The 17,327-nt window shown below is 44.3% G+C and overlaps 1 protein-coding gene across 2 annotated transcripts; it reads right to left on the bottom strand.

Moving 5' to 3' along the window:
- Window positions 1–317: 317 nt before the first annotated feature.
- LOC132536212 (apomucin-like) lies at window positions 318–11,733 on the bottom strand. 2 transcript variants are annotated; one of them, XR_009547873.1, is made up of 4 exons: window positions 11,662–11,733; window positions 5,551–6,296; window positions 566–597; window positions 318–478 (listed from the first exon to the last, which is right to left on the bottom strand). XR_009547873.1 is itself a non-coding variant. In XM_060183795.1 (3 exons), exons 1-3 carry the CDS (start codon window positions 5,663–5,665, stop codon window positions 326–328), a joined length of 300 nt encoding a protein of 99 aa, XP_060039778.1. In that variant the 5' UTR covers window positions 5,666–6,341; the 3' UTR covers window positions 318–325. The 2 variants fall into 2 exon arrangements, 1 of the variants encoding a protein (XP_060039778.1); XM_060183795.1 differs by lacking the exon at window positions 11,662–11,733 and having other exon boundaries at window positions 5,551–6,341.
- Window positions 11,734–17,327: the final 5,594 nt, after the last annotated feature.

The following is a 17,327-nucleotide window of genomic DNA, read 5'->3' as shown; positions in this document are numbered from 1 at the left end:
AAGTCGAGAGGGTAAGGAGAGGTAGAGAGGGAAAGAGACAGAGACACAAAGCTTTCCCCCTGCAGGTGGGGGATGGGGACTTGAACCACATCCTTGCACCTTGTAACATGTGCGCTCAACCAAGTGTGTCACCACCAGCCCCCTCCTTTTTCTGTTTTACCAAAGAACTGTTCATTTCTGGCTTATGTTGGTGTGGGGTTTTGAACCTGGGACCTAGGAGCCTCAGGAATAAGTCTTTTTGCCGAACCATTATGCTATATGACCCTCTGAAGTTTTTATTAATATTTTTTAAACATGCTGGTATGACTCACCATAGTGTCCAATGTCACAGCAGGTATGTATCACTAGATGAGAAGGTGACCACCTTCTCTCCGGCTCCACATGTGGGTGGGGCGGGGCACTCCCGGGGTCTGCAGTCCACAGACCTGGCAGCCATGCAGGTGCACTGGTGGCAGTTGGCCGTCCATGTGTCTCCAGGCTATGGGTCATGTCAGGTGGACACATGTTATTCAAGTGAGGGGTGACAGCAAGTGTGGACTCAAGCAAAGAGAAATGGGATACTCACCACTTTTTCTTCTCCCAGTGGACCACGGCACACTGTTAATCTGAAGTTAATAAAATGGAGGTTACATCTGGCAACATGCAACAGGTTATTTGTGTATAATGATCAGGCAGCGATAGTGGCCAATGGCCTTGGCTTTCAGAGTCCCTGAGTATGTGCTCCCACAGGTGCATAAATGACACCCATCTACCAGGAAGAAACCATCCTAGTCAGCATGCATGAGCACATGTCTTATTTTAATTAATTTTCTTTTTATTTTTACCTCCAGGGTTATTGCTAGGGCTCTCTGCCTGCACTACAAATCCACTGCTCCTAGTGGCCATTTTTATTTGATAGAACAGAGAGACTGGGAGTATGGATCAACCCATGTCAAGGCCCATGTTCAGCGGGGAAGCAATTACAGAAGCCAGACCTTCCACCCTCTGCAACCCACAAGGACCCTGGATCCATACTCCCAGAGAGATAGAGAGTGGGAAGGCTATCAGGGGAGGGGGTGGGATGTGGAGATTAGGTTATGGGAATTGTACCCCTCTTATTCTATGGTTTTGTTAATGTCTCCTTTCTTAAATAAATAAAAAATAAAAAAAAGAACAGAGAGACTGAGAGGAGAGGAAGAGACCAGCAGACCTGCCTCACTGCTTGTGAAGCTTCCCCCTGCAAGTGGGGAGCCAGGGGTTCAATCCCAGATCCTTCACTGGGTTCTTATACTTAGTACTATGTGCACTTAACCAGGTGTACTACTGCCCAGGCCCCTTTATTATTTTCCTTTATCTTTTTAAAAATCAGTTTTAAAAATATTTTTATTATTGAATAGAGACAGAGAAATTGAGGGGAGGGAGAGATAAAAAGGGAGAGAGAGATAGAGAGGCACCTGCAGCACTGGCAAAGCTTTCCCCATGCAGGTGGGGACCAGATACATGTAAATTATAATGTGTGTGCTTAACCAGGTGCACCAACACCTGGCCCCTCATGTCTTATTTTTATACTTCCTTTTTTTCCACTTTATTTATTTATTTACTATTGGACAGAGAAAAAATGAGAAGGGAGAGGGAGGGAGATAGAGAGAGACAGAGACAGAGAGACACCTGCAGCCCTGCTTCACCAGTTGTGAAGCTTCCCCCCTGCAGGTGGGGACCAGGGGCTTGGAGCCAGATCATTGTGCACTGTAATGTGTGTTTAACCAGGCGCACCACTGCCTGGCCCCCATGTCTTATTCTATAATTTTAAGTAAAGGGTAATTCTTGGTTGCTTCTGGGAGTGGTCACTAGATCTTCTAGCTACCACTTTTTACTGTTTTACAATCCAAATTCTGCCTCTGTAAACCTACAGGTCACCCAAGACTTCTTTAGGATCAGTTCCAAGGGCTTTCTCAGTTTTCAAATTCTGGGCAAGCAGTGAATTTTAAACACTTATGTTGAAACTGTCCTCTTTAGGGGGCCAGGCAGTGGTCCACCTGGTTAAGCACACACACTACTGTGTGCAAGGACCTGGGTTCAAGGCCCTGGTCTCCACCTGCAGGGAAAAGCTTTGTGAATGGTAAAGCAGGGCTGCAGGTGTCTGTCTTTTCTAACTAAATTCTGACCATACAAATGTGTCTTGCTACAATTCAGGGCTTAAAAAGGGGGGGGGGATAAGTTACCTAGTTTTAAAAATATCACTGGGGGTCGGGCGGTGGCGCAGCGGGTTAAGCGCATGTGGCGCAATGCGCAGGGACCGGCGTAAGGATCCCGGTTCGAGCCCCTGGCTCCCCACCTGCAGGGGAGTCGCTTCACAGGCGGTGAAGCAGGTCTGCAGGTGTCTATCTTTCTCTCCCCTTCTCTGTCTTCCCCTCCTCTCTCCATTTCTCTCTGTCCTATCCAACAACGAATTGCATCAACAAGGGCAATAATAATAACCACAACGAAGCTACAACAAGGGCAACAAAAGGCGGGAAAAAAAATGGCCTCCAGGAGTGGTGGATTCATGGTGCAGGCACCGAGCCCAGCAATAACCCTAGAGGAGGAAAAAATATATATATATATCACTGAGATTTTTTTTGAAGATTTTTGTCGATAGCATCTGATTTCATGAAGCAGTAGTTAAGCTGTATTTTCACTCAAGTCATGAAACCCACTTCTTTTGTCTGACTAGAAAACATAGGACTATAGATAACCCTGCTCAGCTCTGGCTGATGGTGGTGTGGGGGATTGAACCTGGGACCTGTGAGCCTCAAGCATGAGTCTCTTGGTATAGCCATTATGCCATCTACCCCTGTCCACTTTTTCTTTTTTTACACCTTTTTTTTCGAAATTAAAAAAAATTATTTATTTCCTTTTGTTGCCCTTGCTGTAGGACATATATATATATATATATATATATATATATATATATATAATATATATATATATATATATATATATATTTCCTCTGCTAGCAGATAGATAAGGAGAAATTGAGAGAGATGGGGAGATAGAGAGTGAGACAGACCAAGAGTCACCTGCAGACCTGCTTCACCACTCGTGAAGCTTCCCCTGCAGGTGGGGTCCTTGTTCATAGCAACATATGCACTCTACCACAGGCACCATCACCCAGCCCCTGAATACTGACTCTCTATCCTAGCATCCACAGCTCAGATTCCTGGAGTATACAGAGGTCAGAAGCAGCTCTAATAGCAATGGTAACTGAGTCTTAAGTATAGATGGCAGTCCTGTGGTTACAGTGACATATGTATTAATGAAGGGGACCTCAAGGGACAGATACAGAGGGCACAGTATCCCTGTAGCACCCGAGATGGCAGGAATAAACTAGGACCTCAGGTCCACAGGTGAGATGCTCCACCTACCACGCCCACTCCTGGACCACAGCCCTGTTTTAAGGAGAGGCTTCCCGTGTTACATCCTTGATACTCTCACTTTCTGGGAGGGGCATTAACAGACTTTGTGTCTTCAGGTGTGCTGCCCCTTAGAGCTGCTCAGGTCAGAGAATGGATAGGGAGAACCTGGGGAGTATAGACACTCCCTGGAGCACCACTGCCAGAACATGTTTCCCAAGCCAGTGGGGAAGAAAGGAAAGAATGGGGGAGTCTGGCAGTAGTGCAGCAGGTTAAGCACAGGTGGTACAAAGCTCAAGGATTAGTGTCAGGATCCCTGTTCCAGCCCCCAGCTCCCCACCTGCTGGGGTGTCCCTTCCCAGGAGGTGAAGCAGGTCTGCAGGAGTCTATCTTTCCCTCCCCCTCTGTCTTCCCCTCCTCTCTCCATTTCTCTCTGTCCTATCTAACAATGATGATATCAACAACAATAGTAACTACAACAATAAAAAACAAGGACAACAAAGGGAAAATAAATGAATAAATAAAATTGTTAAAAAAATAAAGAATGCACAGGAAATGGGAGTGGCAACAGGTATGGGCATGGCTTAGAAAGAGGGTGGAGGCAGGGCTTGGGAGTTGATAAGGCTCTGTTACAGGCCCTTTCTAGCTCTGCTAACATGGGGCCGTCAACATATCAGTAACTTACTCCCACACTCATTTCTCGATCTCTCTCTCTCTCTTTCTTTCTCTCTCTCTCTCTTTCTCTCCACACATGTACTCTAAAATGTCTGTTCTCAATTTTCCTGAATAAAGCTTGAAATTTCAGGAGTTGGGCAGTAGCACAGTGGGTTAAGGACACGTGACGCCAAGTGCAAGGTCCAGCGTAAGGATCCCAGTTCCAGTCTCTTTTCCCCATCTGCACGGGAGTCACTTCACAAGCAGTGAAGCAGGTCTGCAGGTGTCTCTCTCCCCCCCTCTCTGTCTTCCCCTCCTCTCCCCATTTCTCTCTGTCCTATCCAACAATAATTACATCAATAAAAAATACAACAATAAAACAACAAGGGCAATAAAAGGGAATAAAAATATAAATATTTTTTTTAAAAAGCTTGAAATTTCTAATTCTTGGTTGAGTTTATGTGTGACAAATCTACACTCATGTAGGTAACAAACTTGGCTATACTCCACCATCACTGAGTAGCAGTGGAAAGGTCAGAAGTGATTAATTGTTTGAAATAGGTGAAAAAAAAAAACAGTGATAAGGAGTATGTCATGGACCTACATATTGTAATCTTAATAGATTGTAACCACCATTAATCACAAATGAAAAGGGGAAATAAAGCCTGCAGTATTGATAACACAGTGAACCAAGCTACTAAGTGAGGTCTGTGCTACATCTTATTATTATTAAGCATAAAACAGAGTGGATAGTACATTCTACTTATGGAAGAATAACTGAGTCACATTTAATAATCATTGCTTTTGCACTGCAAGTTCCAGAGGCAGAGTGTGGTTGGATGTATGTGCTATACACAGATTGTTCCTATAGCCACTGGAGTGAGGAGGGTAGGGGCTGAGAACAGGACTGGAGACTAGACAGCCTAAGCTTCAGTCCTCATTAAACCTAAAAATATTATTTCTCGAGAATTCCATTTGAAAGAGGGGGGAAACTAAAGAGCAAGTATCACAAGGGTTAGGGTAAAAATAAACTTGTTATGTAGATGAATTATCTGCAAGCATTTAAAATAATTTCATTGTAATGTTGGGTTAAATAAGAACAACTAGCACAATTCTAAATAATATATTGATAAATTAAAAGACCAGAACCTGATGAGCCAGGTCGTGGTGCACCTGGTTGAGCACACATATTACAGTGCTCCAAGACCCAGGTTCAAACCTTTAGTCCATACCTGCAGTAGGGAAGCTTCAGGAGTGGTGAAGTAGAACTGCAGGTGTCTGTCTCTCTCCTCTATGGCCCTCTCCCATCTCAATTTCTTTCTGTTTCTAATAATGAAATTAAAAAAAAGACTAAACAGAACATGATGTATAAATGATGAATATATGATGACCTGACTTAGAATATGAAAGCTTCATTATTTTAAGAAGACTCAGGAAGCCATTAACAGCTCAAAATGGCCTGAAAATACCTAAGAGAGAATGTAAAGGGAAAAAAGACGTTTGTATATACTGTGTGTAGGCTTACCTGCTGGAGCTGTGTCAGCAGAGGATCCCTGAGGAAAAACTCTTGTGGTTGTGACAATGCCCACCGAGGAAGCAGTAGTGCCCAGCAGGGTAGAAGAGAATCCAGTGGTGCCCATGGGTACACCAAGGAGGTTGAAGTGGAATCAGATCCTATGACAGATGAGTCTGTGGATTCAGATCCTTCCTTAGACTGGCTTGAAGTCTGAGAGACAACAGAAGATGGTCCAGTGGTGCCAGAGCCCTGGGATGATGGAGCCGTGGTCTGGCGCCCTGCTCCTGCTGTTCCAGCCCCAGTGGATCCACTGCTACTGCCTGCTGAGCCAGGCTGGGTGGTCCTGGAGTCTTGCACGGATTACCCTGTGGTTCCTGCCTCCATGACAGATAGCCCAGTGGTTCTAGTCTGCACTGCAGCTGGTTGAGAGGTGCCAGGTCGATGGACAGATGAGCTTGTGGACTGACATCCTTACTGAGGCTTGCCTGAGGTCCCAGAGCTTTCTTCAGGTGGCCCTGTTTTTCCAGAGTCATTAGGTGCTGGTCCAGTGGTGCCAGAGCCCTGGGATGATGGAGCCTTGGTGTGTTGCCCTGCCACAGATGATCCAGACACAGTGGAGCCACTGGCACTGCCTGGAGAGCCTGGTCAAGTGGTCCTAGAGCCCTGATTGGACTGTCCTGCTGTGGTGCCCTCTTCTGTGCCTGTGGTCTCTTTCTCAGTTGGTGGAATGGGTGCTGTGGGAGCCCCTGTTCCTCCTGGTTAAGAAACAATGATGTCAGTGCATTGGAATCCTCTGAGCAGGTAATATTCCCACTCCTGGTCAGTACCAATGGCTGGGGGTACTGACACAGGTGTCACAATGAGTTCCATGAAGCTTTCTTTTCTTTGTCACGAGGCCAGGTGGTGGTGCACCTGGTTGGGCACATGTATTACAATGTGAAAGGACCCAGTTTGAGCCCCCAGTCCCCACCTGCAGGGGGAGAGCTTTGGGAGTGGTGAAGCAGTGCTGCAGGTGTCTCTCTGTCTCTCTCCCTCTCTATCACCCCCTTCCCTCTTGACTTCTGGTTGTCTCTACCCAATAAATAAAGATTAAAAGGGCAAAGGGTAGATAGCATAAGGGCTATGCAATCACTCTCATGCCTGAGGCTCCAATGACCCAAGTTCAATCCCCAGCCCCACTGTAAGCAAGAGCTGAATAATGCTCTGGTAAAAATTACATTAAAGAAATAAAATAAAAGGAAGGAAAATTCACTATTAATAAATAAATGCATTTTTAAATTTTTTAAAAAAAATATTAACTATCTGTAACTCTGATGTTTGACTCCTTCCATGAGGGCTTTGGGGTTTGTGCAGAAAATGACCTAAGAATAAACAAATATTTCTTGGAGCATCAAAAAAGTGCATAGTAAGAGAAGACTATCATAAGTAAGGCCAACACATTCTTGGTGTCTCTCCTACCTTGAAAGTAATTTGTACCTTGACAATTGTTCCTGATGTATGTTCAACTAAAAACATCTTTGATCTTCTTGTTCCTTTACATGTGGTTTTATCCATAAAATCTTTGCTGGAGTTCTGATCAGTGATACACTGGATAGTCTCCCATCTCGAGGTATCTGGGAACATCCCTCCAGACTTCCTCAGGCTAGCTATTTGTATGGGTGGGAACTCAGGGTCCTGGCATATGGCTAAGGTTCTCCATCTGAGTAGTAGCCATTGCTTCTTGCATTTAATAAGCAAAGTAAAACTTTGAAAGTCTGTGTTTGCATGGGACTACCTAGTTCGTTTCCAGATGGCACATATTCTAACAAAATTACAGATATTAAATACAGGCAAGGGCCTACATGTACCTAGTATAAGCAAGGGACAATTATATACCTCAAAGTAAAAGTGCTTAATAAATAGCCCTTTATGATTAGACTTAGATAGCATAAGCCTGGTATTCTAGTAGAATGTCCTAAAGAAGGCATCATAAATTCTCCAATCACATATTTATTATTTAGGCTTATACACCATCCTCTCCTACCCCTTACTTCACTTCTCTCAATCACTTTATGTAGTTGAGTATCAAATAACTCAAAAAGAATTTAAGTACGATATAGTCTTCCATCTTTTTAAATCTCTTCTGACAGAGCATCAGCATTATTGTTACCCTTAGGTTAATTTTAGAAGAGACACTATACAACTGGCCAAGAGATATACAGGCAAAAATTACACATCAAGTAAAGGACAAGTACTGTCCCTATGACAACCATTATTAGAATCATTAAAAAACGAGGGGGAGATAGCATAATGGTTACATAATCAGACTCTATGCCTGAGGCTCCAATGACCAAAGATCAACCCCCCATACCACCATAAGCCAAAACTGAGCACTGCTCTGGTATTAAAAAAAAAAAAAATCATTAATCAAGTAACTGAAGAAAAACTTGAGGCTAACTAAGACCTCACTAAAATCCTAGGTCTATTTCCTCCCCAACATGAGGCCCTATTCCATAAATCCAATACTGGTTTGGATACAACAAATTACACTCAACATGGGGAGAAAGTCTAATCTTATCAGATAAAGGGACTACAAATAAGGGCAAGAGACTAGCTCACTTATCTATGACCTTTTTGGCCACCATTAGGCCATGTTATCATCACCTGGAGTCCTAGACAGGGAATCCTTGAATACCCCATAGATTCTCCCCTAGACCTCTCTCTATTATCACTGGTCATATCTATTAGGAACAACATCATAAGCCCTTCTGTGGGCTTCTCAGGACCATACCTTCACTATGAACTACTCTCCAAAGGGAGGCTGGATTATCCTATTCTGCCACTCAAAGAAGACTGATTCTGAAGTGAGTGTATCCTAGAATGTTCTCAGATGTGATTATCAACTGTGAGCTAAGCCTGACAGGGACTTGGAGGTTGCAGAGGCTCTAGTGCTAAACATGAATAGATATGAGCCCCAGGTTAGCTCACTGAGGTAAACAGTTAATTGCATTTATATATTTTTTGTTAAATTTGCAAGCAACTCTCTACCCTAATCGTGATTTCTAGTACTACTCTCAACTCTGACACCATCTTTTCAGACAATATTGTTAGTCCACCTCCATGTTAGCTAATAAGCTCAAGCAAAGATTACTAAGACATAAGTTCCTAGGAACACTCCTAAAATAGACTTCCTAGCTCCCTTCTATCCTAAGCTCTGTACTTTCATCTGCATTATACTTACTTTATGGTTCCTGTTAACTAAACATTTTGTCCTGTTTTCCATCTTACTGCCTTTCAGCCACCAAATTGCAGGTGCTACTGTGATTCCATCCTGACTTCCCTGGGAAGATGATCTCACCAATGCTTCCCAGAACTTCACCTCTCCAGAGCCCTACTCTACTAGAACAGTCCAGGGGTAGAGACTGACCGACCAACACCTGCCGAGATAGCCTGAGGGTGCTTCTTCCGGAGCTATTGCTCTCTGGCTTGGAGAGATCTCAACTGGAGCCGATCTAGGCTGCTGCGTGGGAGAGGGATCAGGAAATCTTGCCACACTAACTTCGCAGGAGATACACTCTGGAAATCTCGGAGCCGGAAAACAATTTCCAAGTGTCTTTAATCAGAAGAGCAGCTGTTTTTATACTCTCCAAGTAGGGTGGAAACAGGATATGACATAGAGAGGGTGGAGTGAAAAGTGACTGGTGGAAGATCAGGGTGTGACAAGGAGAGACCTTCTAAGTGGTAATAGGTGTAGGGCTGACCTAGAAAGGAAGTGAAGGTAGGACCACAAAAATAATGGAGAAAAATATATATACATAGATAAAGATAGATCTTAGATAGACAGACAGGCAGATGGTAAGTAGTAGAATCAGCCCATATCGGTAACTTTGGGAGACTGCAGTTTTCAATGCAGGGAATGGGACACAGACCTCTGGTGGTTGAAACAGTATGGAATTATACCTCTATTATCATACAATTTTGTAAAGTATTAAGTTGACAATAAAAAAAAGTCAGGATTTGGCGGTGGTGCACCTAGTTTAGCGCACATATTACTAAGCACAAGGCCCACGCAAGAATCAATGTCCTGGCAGTCGGGCTGTAGCACAGTGGGTTAAACGCAGGTGGTGCAAAGCCCAAGGACCTGCATAAGGATTCCAGTTCAAGCCCCCAGTTCCCTACCTTCAGGGGAGTCACTTCAAGGCAGTAAAACAGGTCTGCAGGTATCTATCTCTCTCCCCCTCTGTCTTCCCCTCCTCTCTCCATTTCTCTCTGTCCTATCCAACAAGAATGACAACAATAATAACTACAAAAATAAAACAACAAGGGCAACAAAAGGGAATAAATAAATTAATTAAACTAAATTAAAGAATCCAGTTTCTAGCCCCCACTCTCCACCTGCAGGGGGGAATGCTTCACAAGTGGCAAGGCAGGTCTACAGGTGTCAATCTTTCTCCCTTTCTATATCCCCTAACCTCTCAATTTTTCTCACTCCTATTAAATAAAATGGGGGAGGGAATCTGTGTTTAGGGAAAAGGAGCTTTCCCATGTGTCTGTATCATCTCTTTGTCATAAATGACACGTTTACTGCTGGGATTCAGTGCCTGCACCACAAATCCCCACTGTGGATGTGCCTTGGTGAGAAAGGAGTAAGAGGCCCAGAGGTAGTCTGAGCACTAACTACTGTGCCAGGGCTGTGGGGCTCTTCACCCATTCACCATGGAATTAAGTGCCTTATGTATCTTGGGACTGAAAGTCTGGAGCTTTAATTCTAGTTCCATCTCTCTCTCCAGCCTGACACACTCTCTATTCTTTTGCAATTATCTTCTGGATATTTCTGAATGAATCCTGTTATGGTTGGCTTTTCTACCACAGCCTCTGTTTAGATGCTTAAAATAACTAGGTTCAACACTCAGAGTGATCTGATACAGTGCTAAACCCATCCACATGGAGGTGTAAAGATACAACTTACTATCCACAGGCACTACTATATGTATCATTTCATTAAAAAAAAATACACACACCATGATGCCAACCTCACTTCCCTGGGCAGACAACTCTACCAATGTGTCCTGGAGCCCCAAATCCCCATATCCATGTTCCACCAGGGAAAGAGAGAGACAGGCTGGGAGTATGGATCCACCTGTCAATGCCCATGTCCAGCAGAGAAGCAATTACAGAAGCCAGACGTTCCACCTTCTGCACCCCAAAATGATCCTGGGCCCATACTCCAAGAGGAATAAAGAATAGGAAAACTTCCAAGAGAGGGGGTAGTTTGGAGATATCTGGTGTTGGGAATTGTGTGTGGAATTGTACCCCTCTTATCCAATGGACTTGACCTTCATAATTAAATCATTTTAAAAGGGAGAAAAATACACATAACATTGAGATTCACAGCTACAACATCCTTCTTATCTTACACACCTTCCAATGGCCATAGGCTCCCTGAATTACAGTTCATTTAAAAAAACTCTGTTTTCCAGTTTTAAGCACTTACTTAAGGAGAAAGACATCCTCTGGCAAAGCAACTCATCTCTCACACAAGCAGTGCTGGTTTAGAAGACCTCACACATCCAAGTTCAGTGTCACAAAGGCAAGCCTGAGGCTCTTCTTGCTGAGTTACTGCCAAGGCACAAGGACAACCCCACCCTAACCCCCTTTCAGCTGACCCCTTCACACTGTCCTCAGGATGTCAGTTGTGTCTTCTCACACCATCCAGTTGCATGCCTTGCTGCCTCTGCATTTGCTGCCTATGACTTCTGAGGGATAGCTCTTGCCCAAATGCCCAAATCCACCTCAGTCCTCAACCATCCACCTCAGTGTTCTTGTCGCCAAAAAGGAACCCACTGCCAGCAGCTTCTCTCCTCAAGGTGTAAGCTTTCTACTTTTCACAACACCTCAGTGCACATCTGCCACACGGCTGAGCGGTTTCCTCCCCTAGCAGACTAAGGTCCTGCTTTCAAGGGGTCAAATCTGGGAAAACAACAGTCCCTGCAGGGTTCTGGCAGGTTCACTGACCTCGCCAGTCACTGGAACGAATACTTAGGAGACAGCATTTCAAGTGCATGAATGAGCACCACCACATCTGCAAACTGGACAAAGCCAGGTTGTCTCTACCAGGCAGGGAGAAGCTTGTCTGCCTACCTTGTCTGCAGCATCTTCTCTGGGCTTGCTTCTCCCCAGCGCTGAGCTGGCCTGGCTAAGGATGCACTTCTGTCTCGAGGCCCTGCTGAACATGGTCACTGCGGGCTGTGGATTGAGGGAAAAGTTGTCTCTGAGTGAGGATGAGCATGAGCTGGGAGTGTGACCCACGCCAAGGGCAGTGGCGAATCTGCTCTGAGCCCAAGGGGCAGGACAGGGACAGGGGCTGCAGTTCTCCATTACCCTCACATGGAGAAGGGCCCATCTCCACCCAGCGCCCTGAATTTTATTAGGTGCGCTCTTCCTGCATAGTAGGAATAATGATGTTTAAGTGCAAGGACTCCAGGATTTTCTCTAAAGGCATTTATTTATTTTGACACCAGGATTACCACTAGGACTTGGTAACTTCATGAACGACGAATCCACAGCTGCTAGTGGTCTTATTTTAAAAAATTTATATTTACTTATTTATTTTCAATTTTGTTGCCCTACTAGTGGTCATTTTTGTTTTATTTTTGACATATATAGAGAGAAATTGAGAAAGGTGAGATGAAAACTCAACAAAAAGAACACAATAAAATGTGGTCAGAATATACAAGTAGGTGACTCTCTAGAGATACCCCTGGCCCACAGACATAGGCAGAAATGCTCCAGTTCACTCATCATCAGAAATGTGCAAATCAAAACCACTTTGAGATACCCCATCACACCTTTGATATGGACTCCATAAGTAAAACAACAGAAGGTTAGTGTTAGAGAGGATGTGGAGAGAGGGGAACTCTACTGCACTGCCTGTGGGATGCAAACTGGTGAACTAAGTATGGAGAATCCTTAAACAAATAAAAAAGGAAATACCACATGACACAGCAATTCCACTCTTAGGTATATACCCCAAAGACAGAAAAGCACTGGTTCAGAGGGATATGTGCACCCCCATGTTCACAGCTGCTTTAGTCACAATAGCAAAGACCTGGAAACAACCAAAATGTCCTTTTGACAGATGCCTAGATTAAAAAAAGAGTATCATGCAGTAATCAAAAAGGATATCCTTGTGTCCCTTGGGATAAAGTGGCTGAAACTGGAGAAGATGATGCTCAGTGAAGCAAGTTAGGAGTAAGGACAACTACAGAATGGTTTCACTCATACATGGGATATTGAGTCTAAATGTGTGGGGAAAAAAACAAACTGTAAACCTATTTCTAAGACTGTGTGAGCACTCTAGTGGTTTATCTATGGGTGTGGGGATGGGGACACAGACTGAATGTTTGCTAAGAAGAGGCTTCAATAACCCCACTAACTCCTGCCCAACTAGACACCCTCCCCCACCACCAGTGGGTTCTCTCTTGTGGAGGCTAAACTTTTTTTTCCCAGGCACAGCTCTGCTGAAAGATAATAATAACTAAGGAAAACAGACCTTGAGCAGTGGGTCCAAGTCCCACCCCTTAACCTTGCAGCCTCTGCTTCTGGGATGACTCCTTTTGTTCTCTCAGACATGGCCACACTGAGCATGTTCTGCTCTTTCCTCTCCTTCCCTGCTGCTGGACAACTCTGTCCTCAGACAACCTCCCACTGGGTCCTGAAATGTCCAGGCATAACACCCATGGGAGGAGAGGTAGGAGCCCAGCAATGCCCAGGGGGACTGATGGCCACATGCCTCTGAAGCTCCAGTTACCATTCCTTCTACAAGGAACATATCTGAGCCAGAAAATAACTAGGACAGAACTGTCTGTGGGATTGAAAGTTGTTGGCCTGTTGGTCTCAGTGTTCAGAAGCAAGGGTGAGCCGCCACAGAAGACCTACTATGAGATTCTGGCCTCTCGATTTGGGAAACAGGATTAAGGCTGGTGTTTTAATTCAAACACTAGGGTGCAGCCCTCTTCATATTTGCCAGGGCCTGGAAGAATGGGTTCAATCTCTGTGAAGGGCTTTGCCTTTATAAAGCTGGAGGCCTATAGAGGAACTGGTCTGACACCAGGACAGCAAGACATGAATCCAACTTGGCTAGTCTAGAGCCAGGTTTGCAACCTCTCTGGGGACAGGGTCATCAGGCATCATTATTAGAGCTGATTATGACTCAGGAAACTCACAGGCCTTCTCCATGTTTCTCTCCCTCTCTCTATTACACCACACACACACACACACACACACACACACACACACACACACACACACCATGCATAAAAATATTGACTTTTCTGTCCAGATACTATGTATTCATTTTCTCATTACTATATTTGTGATAACCAAGAGTACATTTTGCTTAAAGGAAAATATTTCTTTGAAAGGAAAGAGAAGAAAGAAATAATGAAGGCAAAGGGGTATAAACTAGTCCTTTCAGTTCCTTTGACACTCAGATACTTAATGCACACACAAAAAAAGCGGTGTCTAGAATTTAAATAATAGTACCAGATAAACAAAAAGATAATATACCTGAGATACCTTTCCTTCCTAGAAAAACTGAAATAACCCGTTTTAGTGAATCTAATATATTGTCTTGATAATGACTTATAATATTACTTATTTCTAAATGTATAGAGATTGTTCATGCAGTATAAGCACAAGTGTGTTATATAGAGGGATATAAGTAGATCTGTAAATTTTTGTACATCTGTTTTCATTCACTTCTATTATTACTGTCTTAGAATATATTGAGGAAGACTGAGAGCCTAAGGGAAGGAAAAAGAGAGTGGTAAGAAAAAGGAGAGAAAATGCTGGAAGACTGACCTTAAAAGAAGACTCAAACTGTGTACAATGATGCTGGATATGTTGCTGGATGGATCGGGGATGTTTTTAGATTTCTCTATTGTCTCAGGCAATCCAGGAAGTGATGCAGTAAGTGTATGTATTAGGCATGGACTCTATTCTGAGACTGGGATGAGGTAGGATTCAAATTCCCATTTGAAAGAAACTCTCTGTTTCATCCCACAGTGCCTAACCATGAATACCTGCTTCAGAACCAGGTTATTTTGAAAGAAGACAGGGATTTTTTTCCCTCCTCCAGGGTTATTGCTGGGCTCGGTGCCTGCAGCATGAATCCACCGCTCCTGGAGGCCATTTATTTTTTCCCCCTTTTGTTGCCCTTGTTGTAGCTATTATTATTGCCCTTGTTGACGCAATTTGTTGTTGGATAGGACAGAGAGAAATGGAGAGAGAAGGGAAAGACGGAGAAGGGGAGAGAAAGATAGACACCTGCAGACCTGCTTCACCGCCTGTGAAGCGACTCCCCTGCAGGTGGGGAGCCAGGGGCTCGAACCAGGATCCTTACGCCGGTCCCTGCGCTTTGCGCCACCTGCGCTTAACCCACTGCGCCACCGCCCGACTCCCAACAGGGATGTTTTTGACCAGTTTCTTTTTTTTTTTTTAATTTCTTAGTAGCCATTTTCTCCATACCATTCTAATACTCTCCCATCAATAATTATATATTTAGAAACTGTATTAGCTTGCTATGTAGTATGACCAGACTAGGATGTCTAGTTAAATAATTTTATTATTCTGACTTTTTTATTTTTTAACCACCAGTGTTATTGCTGGGGCTCACGCTTGCACTATGATTCCATTGCTCTCCGCAGTCACTTTTTCCTTTTCTAATTTGCCACGCCAGAGAGATATAGACATGGGGAGAGAAGGATAAAGGCAGACATCAGCAGCACTGCTCCACCACTTGGGAGGTGTTCTCCACTCCCTTCCCCACCCAGGAATAGGGTCCAGGGACTTAAAACAAGGTCCTGCCCCTGGCTCCTTGTGTGCGCTACCAGGTGCACCACTGCCAGGCCCCTGGTGACTCTTAAAACAAATACTGTCCATTAAAAGGCAGAAGTCTGACAGACAGTATGTGACAAGACTCAGTGCCCTCTCTGCTTTCTGTCTTTGCTCATAGAGGCATCCTTGATGTAGGACTGTATGTAAAGGAAACATTTCCATGGTGAGGTACATCATTCTCCTCCTGGACTTAAGACTGGTTGGGCTTTCTTCCTTTTCTCCTTCTATAATGCTCTCAACTAGAAAGTGGGCCAGGTGGCCTCCTGGCTCTCCACCTCCTCTCAGCACACAGGTCATCAAAGAATGTCCCCAACTCATTTGCCAATGGATTCATTCTTTCAAAAATGGTTTTATGAGGATAACATTGCCTTTGTGTATGTACACACAGACACACACACACACACACACACACACTTATGCTCCTGGAAATAGTGTGTCTGTGACAGCATCCATGTGGATATCCTACAGTGATATTTACTGTTTAGAATTATATAATTAGATGATGATGACCACTGCATGAAATAGGGGCAAGGCTTGTGCAATCTCTATTATTTCCAATAACAGCCTGGAAGTCTATAGTCATCTCTAAAGAAAAAGATTAAAAGACTCAAAGCTGTAGGTGCAACTGGCTTCAGAGGGTAACTCTGTCAACTCTCAGTTATGACACTGACCTTTGACCACTGACATCACAGCCCAGGTTCCTTGGCTACAGCGGAATCTTCAGTCTCGGAGACTGAGCTGAACAGTGCGCACAGTGCTGTGCCCAGCTTTCTCTTTCACATCAAGGAGTGAAGAGTAGAGGATGTCTGTGTCTATCAGAAAGTCTTCGAGGCTTTCAGGGTGTCTGGGCTGGCTGCCCTGCTTAAGGTATAGTCTGTTCACATGGCCTGTGTGACCAGCAGAGGAGGAGGAGGGTGGTCCCAGGACGTGCTCTGTGTGATGCCCACAGACAGAATACTCAGCTTCAGCCATAGTTATCAACAGTTAATTGTGCTCATGAGATTCCCTTCTGCTGATGCCAGAGAGCAGGCTTGAACTGTTAGCATCTGAGTCCTGTGGGCTTACTATGGGCACAGCCAAGGAATAGCTTAGTACTTCCTTGAGTTGAGAAACATTTGAATGTTTGGTTTATTCTCGGCTGATCATGGATTCCTGCCCCCCTCAACCCCAAAGTGATGACTGACTTAAAGAATATTAGAGTCAGTTTTCCAGAATCCTGTTATCTAAGTGTGTATGTTAACCTGAGACCACAATGGAATGACTTCTTCACACTCTTGGATCTATGCAATCTGACCCCTATAGGTCACACATAGATCTGTTTAAAATTATTTTTATTAGAAAGGAATAGAGAGAGAACAAAAAATAAGAAAAAAGAAGCAGAGAGAAATGAAAAGGGGGAGAGGAATGGGTAGGGAGAGAGGCAGAGTCACTGAGGCAAAAACTGCAAATGATACTTGGGGTTGATTATGCTCCACAACACTCTAGACACTGTGCTGCCTTCAGGCCTTGGCCCTGTGTCCCTGAATTGGTTCTTTGAAACATTTCTCATCCTCTCTCCTTTGACCTCTTAGTGTCCCCTTACATTTTTTTATCCTTATATTTTGGGGTCAGTGTTAATTCACTACAGTGTGATTTGCTGACATGGGGTGTCTGCACAACACTCTCACCCCCACTCAGGTCCTCTCCCAGCACCAAGCACCAGGGCCCCTATACCCTCACTCCCCCTCACTCCCTCTCAGTGTCTCCTTTTTACCAGGTCCTGAGACTCTGCTACTTCCTTGTCCCCTGACACTGAAATGACAGGCCCTGTGCCCTGTCCTTTAAGCTTCCCTCCATTACCACCAAGCCCTGAGTGACCTCAACTCTCACAGGAGCTCTGTCTAGCTCAAGACTCCTGAATTGGGTTGCTG

Source organism: Erinaceus europaeus (assembly GCF_950295315.1).
Source record: "Erinaceus europaeus chromosome 6 unlocalized genomic scaffold, mEriEur2.1 SUPER_6_unloc_50, whole genome shotgun sequence".
Taxonomy (NCBI): domain Eukaryota; kingdom Metazoa; phylum Chordata; class Mammalia; order Eulipotyphla; family Erinaceidae; genus Erinaceus; species Erinaceus europaeus.
The sequence above is the reverse complement of the archived record's forward strand: the minus strand, read 5'-3'. Positions and strand labels throughout refer to the sequence as shown.